Raw genomic sequence first — 14,750 nt, 5'->3', positions numbered from 1 at the left:
GGGAACGTGTCAAAATGACAAAGGAAGGCTCCCACTGGCAGTTTAACATCAACCCACACCCTCCAGCGATTTATCTTTACCTCATCAGTAGGTGGCTTGTTCCTGTGGCAGGAACTATACCCTCTCTTCTGAGGTCTGACTCTACCATGTGGTTGGGGAAGCTAGCTCTTCCTTCAAGTTTCTAAGGTACTTCCTAGCTAACTCTGCTTCAGCCCAGAAGCAGTAGCTACATTTTGTAGTTGTTATTTCTGTGTAACTTCTGAATAACCTAGAGTTCTTGTTTATCCCCTCTAATTATTTTTTACGTCTGTAAAAAAAAATACGTCTGTAGAGCAGCCCAGGTGGCTCAGTGGTTTAGCGCTGCCTTCAGCCCAGGGTTTGATCCTGGAGACCCAGGATCAAGTCCCATGGAGCCTGCTTGGCTACATGGAGGCCTGCTTCTCCCTCTGCCTGTGTCTCCTCCTCTCTCTCTCTCTCATGAATAAATAAAATATTTTAAAAAATAATAATAAAAAAAGTCTGTATTAAAATTTTCCTTAAAAATTACTGATACAGTATCTCTCTTCCAACTGGGTCCTGGCTGATACAAGAACACACCACTTCTTAGTGTTATCAAAAAATGCATACTTAATATAATCATGAGGAAATATCAGACACACCTAAAATGAGAGACATTCTACAAATTAAGTGACCTGTACTTTTCAAAATCTGAAGGACAGATAAGATGAAGAAAAATGACAACTAACTACAATGTGTGACTCCTGCTTGGCTTCAGTGGTTGGGGAATGGGAAAAAATTATAAAGCATATTTACTGGGACAATTGATGAAATCTGAATATGGACCATAGATTAGACAATAATATTCTATCAATGTTATAGTTTCTAATTTTGGATAATTACACTGTGATAAGGTGAGAATGTCTTTATTCTTAGGAAATACACACTAATGTACTTAACAGTGATGCGCAACTTCCAAATTGTTCAAAATAAACTAGTGTGTGTATGTGTGCGTGTGTGCATGTGTGTGTGTGTGTGTGTGTGTGTGTGTGTGTAGGGGGGGAGACTAATAAAGCAAATGGGACAATTTATAAACAACTGGCAAATCGAGGTGAATACAAGGTGAATACGATACTATTCTTGCATCTATTCTAGAAATGATAACTCATATTAAAATTGAAAATTACCAAAAACAAATATATATATATATGTGTATATGTATATATATATATATAGTCCTTGAAATATGTTAAATATTTTAAAAGGAAAGCATCAATCAAAATTCAAAACTGAAATCTGGTTCAAGACGGCAAATTAAATACATGTATAACAAGATTAAGAAACTACCAAACAGGGCAGCCTGGGTGGCTCAGCGGTTTAGCACCGCCCGCAGCCCAGGGCATGATCCTGGAGATCCGGGATAGAGTCCACATCGGGCTCCCTGCATGGAACCCGCTTCTCCCTCTGCCTGTGTCTCTGCCTCTCTCTCTCTCTCTCTCTCTCTCTCTGACTATCATAAATAAATAAATAAATAAAATTAAAAAAAAAAAAAAAAGAAACTACCAAACAAATTTTGAAAGATCCCTCAGCAGATCAGAAATTGTGATCAGGGAGGATTGATGGTGAAAAGCAAAACCTGTACCACATACAGAAGGAAGCTGTTGAGAGGTTTAAAAAGCCATTCCCAACCAAACTCCCAGCTCAGAGTTAACAAAAAAGCAGATCTGAGAAGGTCATCAAAGCAACGAATTGAAGGAAGAATTCAGGATACAGTAGTCTCATCTAACCCACAGTTTCGCTTTCTATGGTGTCAATTACTCAAGGTCAACCACATCCTGGAAGCAGATGATCCTCCTTCTGACTTACCTGTCAATAGCAGCCTAATGTTAAACAATACCTATGTCATTCACCTCACTTCATCTCATCATGTGGGCATGTTAACATCTCCCACCATCACAAGAAGGGTGAGTACAGTATAGTCAGCTATTTTGACAGAGACCACACTCATATGTTGTTATAATTTATTCTATTTTATTAGTAGTTATTATTATTGATCTCTTGCTGTGCCTCACAAACTTTATCATAGGTATGTATGTATAAGAAAAAAATACAGTATATATTAGGCTTCAGTACTGTTTGTGGTTTCTAGGGGTCTTGGAATATATCCCTGTTGGACAAGGTGGGGGGACTATTTCAAGCCCCTTTCTCTCCTCTGCTTATACTAAACAAAAGGCATCCTCAGCATTTGATTTTAGGACAAAACTCACAGAACTGCTTTCTAAACAAAGTGAGCGATTTAACCTTGTACATGAGGGGGGTGTGGGTTATGGGTATAATGTCCCTGTTAATGATGTGGCTGGAGAGAGAGAGCAGAAAGGTAAAAACAAACAAACAAACAAAAAACCCACTAAATTTCAGTTTTTGCCCCTGACACAGAAGGTTTCCACAATGGGCACTGAAGTCTGAGAAGCAGGTAAGTAACCCAGGTTATCTGTAAGTGGATGGAAAGGGAACTGTCTCCCTCCTTCTCACTCCTATATGACGTTATTCATCCTACTCCACTGCTTTGCTGGACCTTTCACCACTTCCAACATGCACCCACCTTCCCTCCAGCCCAATGCTACTCTAGGCAATGACCAAAGGGCAAGGTTTCTGAAGTTAAAATTTGAATTCACCAACAAATATGTATCAATTGTAGAATGAAAGTTCAATGTAAAAGGGTTGGTTTTTTTTTTTTTTGTCCTTTTTCTCATGGATCTCCAAAAATCTGTAAGAGTGTAAATTGCTCAGTAAATATTTGTTGAATGAATTAATAAAAGCAATTCTGTAGAAATAACTTAAAAAACCTAACTCTAGGGGCACATGGGTGGCTGCCTTCCGCTCGGGTCTGATCCTGGGGTCCTGGGATCAATTTCTGCACGGGGCTCCCGAAAACAAGCCTGTGTCTCCTTCTGCCTATGTCTCCGCCTCTCATGAATAAATAAAATCTTTTTTAAAAAGTTTATTTGTAAAGTTAGTGACATGGAGAAATACTTGATACTAAATGTTTTTTAAAAAGAAACAGTAAGGGGGATCCCTGGGTGGCGCAGCGGTTTAGCGCCTGCCTTTGGCCCAGGGCGCGATCCTGGAGACCCGGGATCGAATCCCACGTCGGGCTCCCGGTGATGGAGCCTGCTTCTCCCTCTGCCTGTGTCTCTGCCTCTCTCTCTCTGTGACTATCATAAATAAATAAAAATTAAAAAAGAAAAAGAAACAGTAAGGGATCCCTGGGTGGCTCAGCAGTTTAGCGCCTGCCTTTGGCCCACACGTGATCCTGGAGTCCCGGGATCGAGTCCCGTGTCGGGCTCCCGGCATGGAGCCTGCTTCTCCCTCCTCCTGTGTCTCTACCTTTCTCTCTCTCTCTGTGTCTATCATGAATAAATAAATAAATCTTTTTTAAAAAAAGAAAAGAAACAGGTAACATATTCCTAAGAGAAATACACAACCTGTTGGTGGGTTTATGGATTTTTTTTTGTCCTTCTCTGTATTTTCTGATTACAAATTACTTTTATTATCAGAAAGAAACTCACCTTGTAATTTTCTTATTTTTTTCTTGAGAACACATCCAAACCCAACCCAGACATGATAACCACTTTGGCTGCATTCAATGTACCTATTAATAAACAAATGCAGGAGACTCTAAAGTGAACATAGGTATCGCTTGAGAGCTTGGACTCTGAAGACTAACTATATGCATATATAACACCTAAAATAAGAAACCTGAATACTGACACCTTAATAGCTGTGGGACCCTGAGTAAGTTACTTAGCCTCCATGAGCTTTAAAATTCAAGTGGGAAGGGCAGCCCCACTGGCCCAGTGGTTTAGCGGCCCACGGAGGGCGTGATCCTGGAGACCTGGGATCGAGTCCCACATCGGGCTCCCTGCATGGAGCCTGCTTCTGTCTCTGCCTCTCCTTCTGTGTCTCTCAGGAATAAATAAATAAAATCTTTTTTAAAAAATCAATTAAATAAATAAAGCACTTAAAACAGGTCACCTGGGGGGGGGGGGCGCTCAGTCGTAGAGCGCGTCGGGTCGTGACTTCCCAGTCCTGGGATTGAGCCCCCATTGGGCTCCCCCGGCAGCGGGCCTGCTTCTCTCAGTCTATGTCTCCACCTCTCTCTCATGAATAAATAAAATCTTTAAAAATAAATAAATACAGCGCTTAAAGCATGCCGGCACCACAAAACTACGTGCTTAATAGCTTCTATTGTTACTGGATTCAAAATATTGTACTAGCTCTGATGAGAACCATGAATCAAAATCCAGTCCCCACCCGCAAAGGGGGGGGGGGGGCATGCAAAAGCCTCGTATGAGTAAAAAGCATTAGAAAATCGGGCTAGAACCAGGTAGAGGCAACTGTCGGGCGTTTAGAGGAAAGAGATCTTCATTCCGAAGAGTTAATCCAGACGCTCACAGGAGCAAAAGCATTTGAACCGAGTTCTAGGAAGGCGCAGACTCCAACAAGCGACGAGCGAGCCAGACCTCAGCTGGAAAAGCAGAGGATCTTGGCCAAGGCACAAAGGCTAAAACGGAACTGCTCTTTCCCCCAGGACACCAGAAACGCCGCCCCGAGGGAGCGAACGGAATTGGCTACGGAGCCTTCGTCACGCACAACGCCTGGAGACCTCCGGTGAACGGAACTGGCTGCCGTGTTTCACGCAAAATGACTGGGACGGCGAGGTGACGGAAAACGGTATCGGTAACAACGGGCTCCAAGTCCTAAAATGTAGAAAGGAAATCAAGAACAGAGGTGTCGTTCAGAAGGGCACGACTCCCGCCCGGGGCCCAATCGCTGTCCACTATCCTCCAGGTGCCGAACCTGGGGACAACGCGCCTCGGGGCCCGCAGACGGCGAAACGGCGCCCCCCGCAGGCGGCAAACGGCCTGGGGCAGCGCCGGGAGGAGGAAGAGAGCTGGGGTAAGAACTACAGCTCCCACCGAGGCGCGGCGCGGCGCGGCCCACGGCCCCTTTCCCTATTTCCGCTTCCGCCGCCCGCCTCCGCCTCCGCGTACCCCCTTCAGGGGGACCTCCCGGGGAGCCGACCCGCCGCGTGACCCCGCGCGTGACCGCGCGTGACTCCGAGAGCCCGGAGTCCGGAGGCGGGACTCCGAGACCCCATTGGTAGAAAGGCGCCCCGAAAAGGTGGACTTCGACTTGAAAATGTCGGTAGTGATTGGAGTTGATGGGACGGGGGCGGGGCTACATGCCCAGGCTCCTGGCCAATCAGCGTCTGGGATCGGCCGGGAGACCGGGAAGGGGAAAGGGGCGAAATGGCTCTGTGGTCACATGCCGCGGGGTCTGGTGGGAGGAGCAGTTGCCCGGAGGACGCCCGGCGCTTCCTGTTTCCGGTTCCCCGAGTGGAGCACCGCGAGGCGCCTTGGGGAACGCTGGCCTTTAACACGAGTCCCGGGTCCGGGCTCTGCGGCTGGCCCCTCGCTGGCCCCGTCGCCCAGCCCCAGACGGGTGTTCGGCCGGGGATTCTGCGCCTTGGCTGCTCCCTTTGCCCGTGACACGTGAGTATGAGGGGCGTGGAGGAGGAGGGGAGCTGAGCGCGCTCACGCCTCGGCGCCGGGAACGGGGGCTGCGACCGCTCAGGCTCCTTGGCCGGGGGTGCAGCCCGAGATCGGCCCCGGAGCCCTAGGCGCGAGGGGCGTGGTTAGAGCCCCGAAGGGAGCGAGGGAGGACGGACCGCCCCAGCCCGGAGAGGGAATCGACGTGCACTCGGAAAGCAGAGAAAGGAGGGACCCTGGGTATGGAGTCGTTTGAGGGCTTACCGGATACCTGTAGGGGGACTTTCTGATCTGCAGCGTGAAGGAAGGTAAAGTGGCATCATTTGGGGAGGATACGGCCCTAGGTGATTGGGAAATCAGGAGACTGGACGGAAGGAGAATTTCCAGAATCCTGGAAGAAGTCTGGAGGGGATACGTGGATGGTCTGGAGGAGCTAACAGAGGGTTTCTCTAGTGTTTTCTCTTTGTAGGGAGCTTCTGCCCCTCGACCTAGAGCTACTTCTCTCAGGCTTTCCAGCATTGGGGCGGTCTAGCTAATTAAGGCTGCTCTTCTAAAAGTGGAGGCTGCTGGAGACCGGAGATAAGGGCCGCTACCGCAGAAAGGAGCCAGACAGCAGAAAGTAGAAATTACACTGAAAAGCGGAAAACGTTCATGGCTCGTCTTGAGGGGTGGGAAAGAGTGGTGCAGACGCCCAGTAGTGTGAACTGCTTCCCAATCCCTGGCTTGGTCATTGGTCGTCCCATTGAAGAGAAACGTTTAGCATTACCAAAATCGGTCTGTTCCAGAGCAAGAAAACTGAAGAGGATATTTCAAAATCTTAAAGTCCTGCCCTTTACTTCCAAAGTACGTAGACAAACTATTGCACCTAATTTTAGCACCTTAAGAGGGAACTACGGCAGCCCTTCGGTTTCATACTCTCCCTAAGAGATGTTTGCACCCTTGTATTACAAATTTTCCAGAAAATAGCTGTATTCCATGAATCATCCGAGTTGTCCCACCAACTTCATACATGTTTAATACTTGTATAACCTAGGGCAAATAATTTACTCTCTGTAAGCATCAGCTTCCTCATCTGTAAAATGAGAGAAATGATACCTACTTTTCTGGGCTGTGAAAATTAATGTAATCTAGATGAAGCACTTAGAGCATTTGCACTGAGTCAAACATATAGACAAACATTAAGCAGAAAAGAGAAAAGAATATAAGTTGATTCTCATCCTAACTTGAACCAATTAGCAAATGAAAGATCGTTAAACTCAACTAATGCAGACTGCAGGGTGTTTAACCCTTTATCCTATCCCAATTTTGTAAGATTCTTTGTTTTAATTTGGGAAAAGAAATCAACTGTTAACAGATAAGAAACTAACTTTGAAGCCAAAGAACACAGCTTTCTGTATGAGCATTCCTCCAGAAAACTGGTCCTGGGAAAAAAAGAAAAAAAAGAAAAAAAAAGCTTGAAAGTCCAGGATGTTAAGTGCTCACTTTGGCAGCACATGTAGTAAAGTCCAGGATGTTGAAATTTTAAATTAGATCCTGAGAAAATATAAGGAATATGGCATGTGTAAAATCAATCTAATAAAAGGAATCTCTTAATATTTTTTAAGGAACGCAGCTGGTCACGTAGTGTGTTGAGCAATGAGTTAATTTAGGGAAGATAGGAGTTTGAGGTTTGAGTTCTTTATTCCACCTCCTATTCAGTGATCTGTGTGAGGAGTCACTTCCCCCTGCTTTGTCAAAAAGAAAGCAAGGCTTTGGCTGCCTACTCTGATCCCCAAAAAAGTAATGTGAAAGTAATATACATGTAGTGGTTAAGTGTAGACCATGAACTCTGGAACCAGACGTTCTGGGTCACTCCACTGGCTGTGCCTCAGTTTTCTCATCTGTAAATTAAGGACAATGATTGTATTTACTGCATAGAGTTTTTGTAAGAATTAATTAGTTAATGCATGTTAAGTACTTTTAACAGTAAAAAGCAAGCACTCTATTAAGTTTCCTATTACTGCTTTAAATATGTTTATGGGGGCCTTACCCTTTATGGTTGGTGATGATTATTCTCTGGAAACATTTTATTAATACTACTATAGTGAGTTGATTTTGGAAACACACAAAGTCAGGGAGACAACTTCCCAAGCATTTTTTGCTCTAGTGGAGTGTGGAAAACAGAAGGTCAAATGTAAGTTTAGTTAGGAGAGATTTCAGTCAGGGCTCAGAGCTTCCATTTTCCTATCTTTAAACTTACTAGTACCCATTAAACTCTGCCTAGTTTTATATTCTAGAAATGCACTGGAGTTGATAAACCAGCCTGGAAAAGAATTAGAGGATTTTAAAGAGTATTAACCAAAGCCCAGGCTTGTAGGATGGAAGCATGTTATTATAAGTGGGAAAAGTTTGGAAGAATTAGATCTCTGTATTGTAGCAGTAACACTGTTATGAAATTAACAAGTAGCAATGGACTGGAGGACCATTATTGGATACCAGAGTGAAGTCTTTTGCAAGGGTAAATCGGTATATCCTTGGTGTGAAGATGGATTAGAGAAAAGAAAATGAGCCTGGGAAATGGAACCATGTGTTTCCATTCCTAGAGCAATACAAGAGGCAGATGAATTGGAAAGTAACTTACTGACTCCCAAGAATTGTCAGCAGTTAGAAGTGTACAAAGACAGTTCTGCTTACTGGAAATTTAGAAACTCTTGTGATTTGTGACATGTAGAGCCCTAGGTGGGTTTTGGAAGACTTCTTTAAACCGCTCACTTGGACCTAGTGAATTTTCTTCTTCCGATAATTTAAATGATTGAATGTCTTTTGAGATGAGCCATTAAAGTAGATAAATGTCAAGTTTGTAATGCTGTGGCTATGTGTATCTCTAGTCATCTTTCTTATGGTAAATGTGAACAAAGACTGATGGATGCTCCTGACTGTTGACAGAAGTTATGACCCAAAGTACTGAAGTCCCTTTCCCTATTTTACATATTTCTCCATAACTTTCAACTAGACAATATCAAGTGTTAAGCTATAATTTAGGTGTTATCTTAGGGAGGGCCACAGGTTGGAGCAGCTTTTATGTACTAGTAATAATTTTAAATATGAGATACCACAGTCTAACTTTCTACAAAACAGTAAAGATGCACATTCTCTCAAAAGAAATAAAACTTTAAAAATAAAAGAAAAAGAGAAACCTAGAGATTAAGAATCCTATTCTGGAAAAAAAAAATCCTATTCTGAATATTAAAGGACAGGAAAAAATAATGGATGAAAGCTAAAATAGACGCAAGAAAATAAAACCCAACATGATAATGAGGAAAACTGATAAAATAAGTGATGGATGGAAGATAAAACTGTAAAACTTACACATTCATGTGCTTTCTCTCTTTCCCTTCTCTCCTGATCTTTCCCTGCTTCCTCAACACACACACACCCTCTCCCAAAAGGATGTTCCCCTTCTTCAGCCGCTGGAGGACTGGACTGCTCCTGCCACTGCTCCTAGCTGTGGCAGTAAGAGAATCCTGGCAGACAGAAGAAAAAACCTGTGACCTGGTAGGAGAAAAGGGTAGAGAGTCAGAGAAAGAGTTGGCTCTTCTGAAGAGGCTACAACCACTGTATAACAAAAGGTAAATGAAAAGAGCTTTGAAGGGCTTCAGAAAATAACTTTGTTAAAGAATCTTTTCCTCTGGGGCGCCTGGCTGGCTCAGCCGGTGGAGCATCTGACTCTTGATCGTGGGGTTATAAGTTTGAGTCCAACACTGGGCACAGAGATTACTTTAAAAAAATAAAATCTTAAAAAAAAAAAAAGTTTCTTCTACTTACTGAATTTATTTTAGTATTTCTACTCTATGTGGAGGGACTATGTGTATAATAACCTCTGGGAGATGGCTGTAATCTGAATGTTCGTAATACTGATCTCATTGTCCATGATATCTTGCCCTTTTTTTTTTTTTAAGTAGGCCGCATACCCAACACAGGGCTTGAATCCACAACCCTGAGATCAAGACCTGAGCTAGAGGTCAAGAGTCGGACACCTAACTTACTGAGCCACCCAGGCATCGCATCCCTACTTACCGTTTTTGTTTTTGTTTTTTTAATGCTATAGAGCAAATTCTCAGCCCAGTTTTTAATAGCAATGTGAGTTCTCTTATGCAGAAAAATAGCTATTTCCAAGACTGGATTCAGGAGCAGCTTGTAGGAATCTAAAAGCCTTATTTGGTACCTCCATATAATAGGACTTTAGAAATATCAGATAAACATTGAGGCCTGTAAACATCATGTCAGGACTCTTTAGGTACATAAATCTGAAGATGATCTTCAAGGAACAAGGGACCATGGGATACTTCCCGTGAATGTAAATCCTTATTCACAGGGAAATAGCAGCTGACACTCCGCACAGTCTGGAACAGGTATTCTAGAATATCTAGCTGTCTGGGATGTTGTGTTTTAATCTGTCATCAATCAACAATTAGGATTGTCTCATGATTCAACAAATAAAAATTATTCACTAGTAGATGGATATCTCATGATCAACAAATTTACTCACTATTACATTTAGCTGTGACATCAGGTAAATTGATCACTCTTGGGATGGGGAATGGGGAAGGAGTGTAAAGGAAGAGAGGCTGCTTCTCCTAAGGCTGATAGCCAGTAACTCTTCTCTTCCTTCTTTCTCCTCACTTCTCCTTACAGCTTTCAGAGCACTGTGGGCCAGGGCCCAGACACATATATCTACATGTTCAGGGTGTGCCGGGAAGCTGGCAACCGCACCTCTGGGGCAGGCCTGGTGCAGATCAACAAAAGTAACGGGAAGGAGACAGTGGTAGGGAGACTCAACGAGACTCACATCTTCAATGGAAGTAAGACTCTCCCTGTTAACTGACCCCGAGTCAATCCCTCTGACAGTCCTGTATGTGTCAGCCTTTCTCATTCTCTTCAGAGTATCATAAGGTGCACGTGCTTCAGCTCACCTGAGACAATAAATCACAAGATACATAGTTCCACAGCTCCTCTGGAGCCATGACTTAGGACCTTGGTATGTTTGTTTTAAAGTTAATGAAAAACTTATGCAAAAAGAAGAATCTAGCTAGGATTCTGTTGCTTAATGTGTTTTTCAAGCTAGACTTAAAAATATCAACCACGACCATTTCTCATGGAATTAGTCCAACTTTGCCAGTTACATCTTTAGAGATTAAGCTTTTTTGCAAGCCAGTCTATAAAAATTTTCCTACTGACTTGTGCTATTATGTTTCTCAAAAGCCATATAATCATTTTGCTGGAAAGGACTATGAGCACCTGTGACCTAATTCAATTCCTTAAGCAGATAACTGTATTTTCCAGTGCAGATTTTTGCTCATATCAATAATATAATAAAAAATAACATCAAGAGTTTGGGAATAGGGGTTGGAAGACTGGATTTTTGACTGAGCTCATGTTTAGTTGTCCTGTGACTTTGAAAAATCACTTCAGCGAGCTGCCTTTGAGCCTCTGCTATGCCTGCGCATAACTGGGGCCACCTGGTTCCCCCGCCACTGACTCTTTTAACCGCAAGCAACATGGCGGCACCCATGTCATTGTGTTTCTTCATATGCAAGATTAGAAGCAGCATCTTTGTTTACTTCCTGTGATTGATGAATCAAAGGATATTTTGCAAAAGAAACTTGAATGCAATAAATATGAGAGAAGAAATGGCTCCCAATCTTAAAAATCCTCCACCTTGAATTTATCTGTGGCTAATTTTAAATCTTAGGCTATCCCTGATCTAAGAATTTTATGGAACCTCTTCTTTCGATGTTAGTGGGTGTTCAGAAAATGTGAATCAGTGTCAAAGTATGGGTCATAATTGTTTTTGCACTATCGGTTGCCTAACTTTATTGTGGAAAATTAAGATTATTACATGAATATCTGATTTTTAGTTATCTTAAGGGAACTCAAAGCTATTAGAAAAAAAAAGCAAGTTTTAGCTTGGTATTTCTTGGTTCCAGAGCTCATATTGACAAGGGTTATTTGAATTAAAGCCAATTTCATTGAACTCCTCAATTCCTTTCTACCATAGTACCCAGGCCTGCCTCTGCTTTTCCCCCACCCCAAAGCAACATTCTCATTGTCCCTCCTCAGGTAATTGGATCATGCTGATCTATAAAGGGGGTGATGAATATGACAATCACTGTGGCATGGAGCAGCGTCGCGCGGTGGTGATGATCTCCTGCAATCGACACACCCTAGCGGTGAGGCATCCTGGGCCACACTAGCCTAGAGAGGAGATGAAAGGACTGACCTGAAGTGGGAGAGAATTTCCAGAGGGAACAAGATACATTGGGATGGATAAGGGAAAACTAGTTCAGTTTTTCCCTCTGCCATAGACCACCTATCTGCCATCATACATGGAAAATAAGTTGTTGAACCAGGAGAAAGCAAATGTTTTTTTAGCTTGTGGGTTTTCTCTTTTTCTAAATAGGAGTCAGAAGGAAATGGTACACTAAATGTAGTGTTATGTCCTTTCATCATCAGGACAATTTTAACCCTGTGTCTGAGGAGCGAGGCAAAGTCCAAGATTGTTTCTACCTCTTTGAAATGGATAGCAGCCTGGCCTGTTCCCCCGAGACCTCCCACCTCAGTGTGGGTTCTATCTTACTAGTCACGTGAGTGCTTTTCCCTTTATCAATCCAAACCTTCCTTTTTTTTTTTTTTTTTTTTTCTTTAAACTCAATTACTTGGTGATGTTTAGACTCAAATTGTGTGTGCTATGCTATAACTGGAGGGGGCAAAGCTTTGTGTGAGAATCCTCTGAATTCTATGCAAGTTTTTAAAAATTAGGTATGTTTCACCCCTGATAAATATTTGCATTTAGAGGTGCTTTATATCTCATTACTGGAGGACCGGACAGTTTTTAATACCATTCTATTAGATTATAAGAACTTTTAAAGAAATGAAACTGTATAGCTAACAGGACCTATCCTTGGCTAGAAGTCAGAGTCACACACTAGGTCTTATTTTTTCCTGAACTTTTGCTTTTAGACAGTGTTCCAACTAGTTTAAGAAGGTACCCTCCCCAGGGTTTTTTTCCTTCTGTTTTTATGGACTGTAGGAAACAGCTAATGAATAGAAAGATTATCTTTATTATTGAAGTTTTACCATCCCTCAATTATTTAAGTAGAGAGGTCTCTCTTCCATAGGTTTGCATCACTGGTCGCAGTCTACATCATCGGGGGGTTCCTATACCAGCGACTGGTGGTGGGAGCCAAAGGAATGGAGCAGTTTCCCCACTTAGCCTTCTGGCAAGATCTTGGCAACCTGGTAGCAGTAAGTAACAGGACTACCTGCTGAGTCTGGAGCCTGCGGGTAGGGTTGAGTGACCAACCATCCTGGTTTGGACCCAGACTGAGGGATTTCTGGGGACATAGGACTTTGGGTGCTAAAACAGACATCCCAGCAAACCAAGTACAAAGTACTCATTGGCCCTAATACAAAGTAACAAGTAGTATAGCATCTTAGTGTCTGGCCTTGCTAAAGACTTGTTGGAAGAGACATGCTGTTGCTTAAATTGAGGAATCTGATAAAGCTATTAAGGGGCCTTGATGGGGAGAAAGAAAGACCTAAGGAGAATTTTTCTCCTGTTAGCCCTGAATTCAATTTTGGCTGGTCCTGGGTTTTCTCTCCATTATCTTTGAACTTAGGCCACAGGTACATTTTGCCTCACCCTAGAAGTTGGTTATTCCAAATTATCATTTCCTTCCTTTGCTTCTCTCTACAGGATGGTTGTGACTTTGTGTGCCGCTCTAAACCCCGAAATGTGCCTGCTGCGTATCGTGGTGTGGGGGATGATCAGCTGGGGGAGGAGTCAGAAGAAAGGGATGATCATTTATTACCAATGTGATTGCACTTTAAATGCCCAGCTGCTTCTTCAGTCCCCCAAACCAAAGCATACTCAGCCAGATTTCTTAAGCAGTCTCCACTCCAGTCTCTCATCCCACCCTTAACATTGCTCTTGCTTTTCAGTTTGCTGTTGATTTGCATTCTCTCCTACTAGTAGAAATGCCTTCCCTTGATTCCCTTATTTTATTGTTCCTCTAGAGAGGTACAGTTGTAGGACAGAGATAAATAGGGCCTGTGCAAAAGAGGCCATCACACTATCTCTTGCTATCAGAAGGTACAAGTAGGATAGTTACAGTGAACAAAAAAAAAGTGTGGCAGGCTCCCTGACTCTTTTTTAAACACATTTTCACAAGTTTTTGAGACACTGGATTTCTTTAATTAAAAAAAAAAAGGCAAAGAAACATTATTTATATACAAGGTTTGATTGCTTTCATGCTGTTACTCTGTACTCTACAGTAGTCTCCATGAGAACCTGGATGTAATTTCTTGCTGCTTGAACTACTCTACAGTGTAATACTTGGTTGCATTCCAAGTGTTGCCATTTGGTCAGAGCCTGGAGATGTTGCAGACTTGCTGTCCCACCTCTGGGATTAGGATGGGGAAAATAATTTCCCACTCAGAGGATTATGAAATACCATCGCATCATTTGTTGGCCTTGGAGTGACCTTATTGTGGAACTGGGCCCTGGATTGGGGGCTCATGGTCATTAGTCCATTATGTGGCCAAAATGCCTTATCCAGAAGTCTAGTCCTTCAGAAAGGGAAGGTGAATTGGACCTCCTGTGCTACAGGGGTTCCAGAAAAGTCTTTACCTGTAGTAGAATCTCCTCAATGGCTTTCTTCTCCCACTTGCAGTAAAAACTGGCCCAAGCTTTTCTTCTAAGATGTTTCCCTCTACTAGTATTTCTAAATATGTTGCACTTTCTTCACAGGCATGTCGACTTCCCCTTTGCCCCCCCCCCCCCCCAAATCTTCTGGAAAGGGAATGAAAGCAGAGGTGGGGCATCTAGGGCTTTGCCATCCTGTGCTCTGGGTGTGGAATGCTGCTGTACCTGTCCCTTCTGGCTCAGGGAAGTATCTTCTTGCCCACAACATTTCTGTGGGGAGAGGTTCTGAATCCTCTGATGCTTCCACTTTTTTGATAGGCCACGTGCCCAAGAAGCCTGGCCCAGTCTTTCTGTAATAGTGAACCTGGGCCATTGAAGAGTAACATGGCTCCACTGGACACAAGAGGATGGTGGAATCAATAGGCAGGGGCTTTTTATAGCCTTTAGGGAAGAAAATGAAATTATTTCATCTTTGGACTTTTAAATACTATTGGAATGATTTTTTTTCTTCTTTCTAA

The 14,750-nt window shown here is 43.1% G+C and overlaps 1 protein-coding gene across 13 annotated transcripts; it reads left to right on the top strand.

The window, feature by feature from the left end:
- The first annotated feature begins 1,910 nt into the window (after positions 1-1,910).
- Positions 1,911-13,758, top strand: M6PR (mannose-6-phosphate receptor, cation dependent). Of its 13 annotated transcripts, none has more exons than XM_041735943.1 (10): positions 1,911-1,961; positions 4,589-4,731; positions 4,849-4,956; positions 6,335-6,392; positions 8,978-9,157; positions 10,224-10,390; positions 11,649-11,758; positions 12,042-12,172; positions 12,707-12,833; positions 13,285-13,758. In XM_041735943.1, exons 5-10 carry the CDS (start codon positions 8,979-8,981, stop codon positions 13,405-13,407), a joined length of 837 nt encoding a protein of 278 aa, XP_041591877.1. In that variant the 5' UTR covers positions 1,911-1,961; positions 4,589-4,731; positions 4,849-4,956; positions 6,335-6,392; position 8,978; the 3' UTR covers positions 13,408-13,758. The 13 variants fall into 13 exon arrangements, with proteins under 13 accessions (XP_041591877.1, XP_041591869.1, XP_041591870.1 ...); XM_041735935.1 differs by lacking the exon at positions 6,335-6,392 and adding an exon at positions 5,061-5,552 and having other exon boundaries at positions 1,914-1,961; XM_041735936.1 differs by lacking the exon at positions 6,335-6,392 and adding an exon at positions 5,061-5,552 and having other exon boundaries at positions 1,914-1,961; positions 4,589-4,737.
- Positions 13,759-14,750: the final 992 nt, after the last annotated feature.

This window comes from Vulpes lagopus, chromosome 21 (genome assembly GCF_018345385.1).
Source record: "Vulpes lagopus strain Blue_001 chromosome 21, ASM1834538v1, whole genome shotgun sequence".
NCBI classification, from domain to species: domain Eukaryota; kingdom Metazoa; phylum Chordata; class Mammalia; order Carnivora; family Canidae; genus Vulpes; species Vulpes lagopus.
This window is presented reverse-complemented; position numbering and strand designations above follow the sequence as displayed.

Excerpts from the sequence above, each read along its gene's own strand:
- M6PR (XM_041735935.1), top strand. The coding sequence starts at position 5,200 with ATGTCGGTAGTGATTGGAGTTGATGGGACGGGGGCGGGGCTACATGCC. Across the intron at positions 9,158-10,223 it reads CAACCACTGTATAACAAAAG|CTTTCAGAGCACTGTGGGCC; the intron begins GTAAATGAAAAG and ends TTCTCCTTACAG. Across the intron at positions 12,834-13,284 it reads ATCTTGGCAACCTGGTAGCA|GATGGTTGTGACTTTGTGTG; the intron begins GTAAGTAACAGG and ends TTCTCTCTACAG.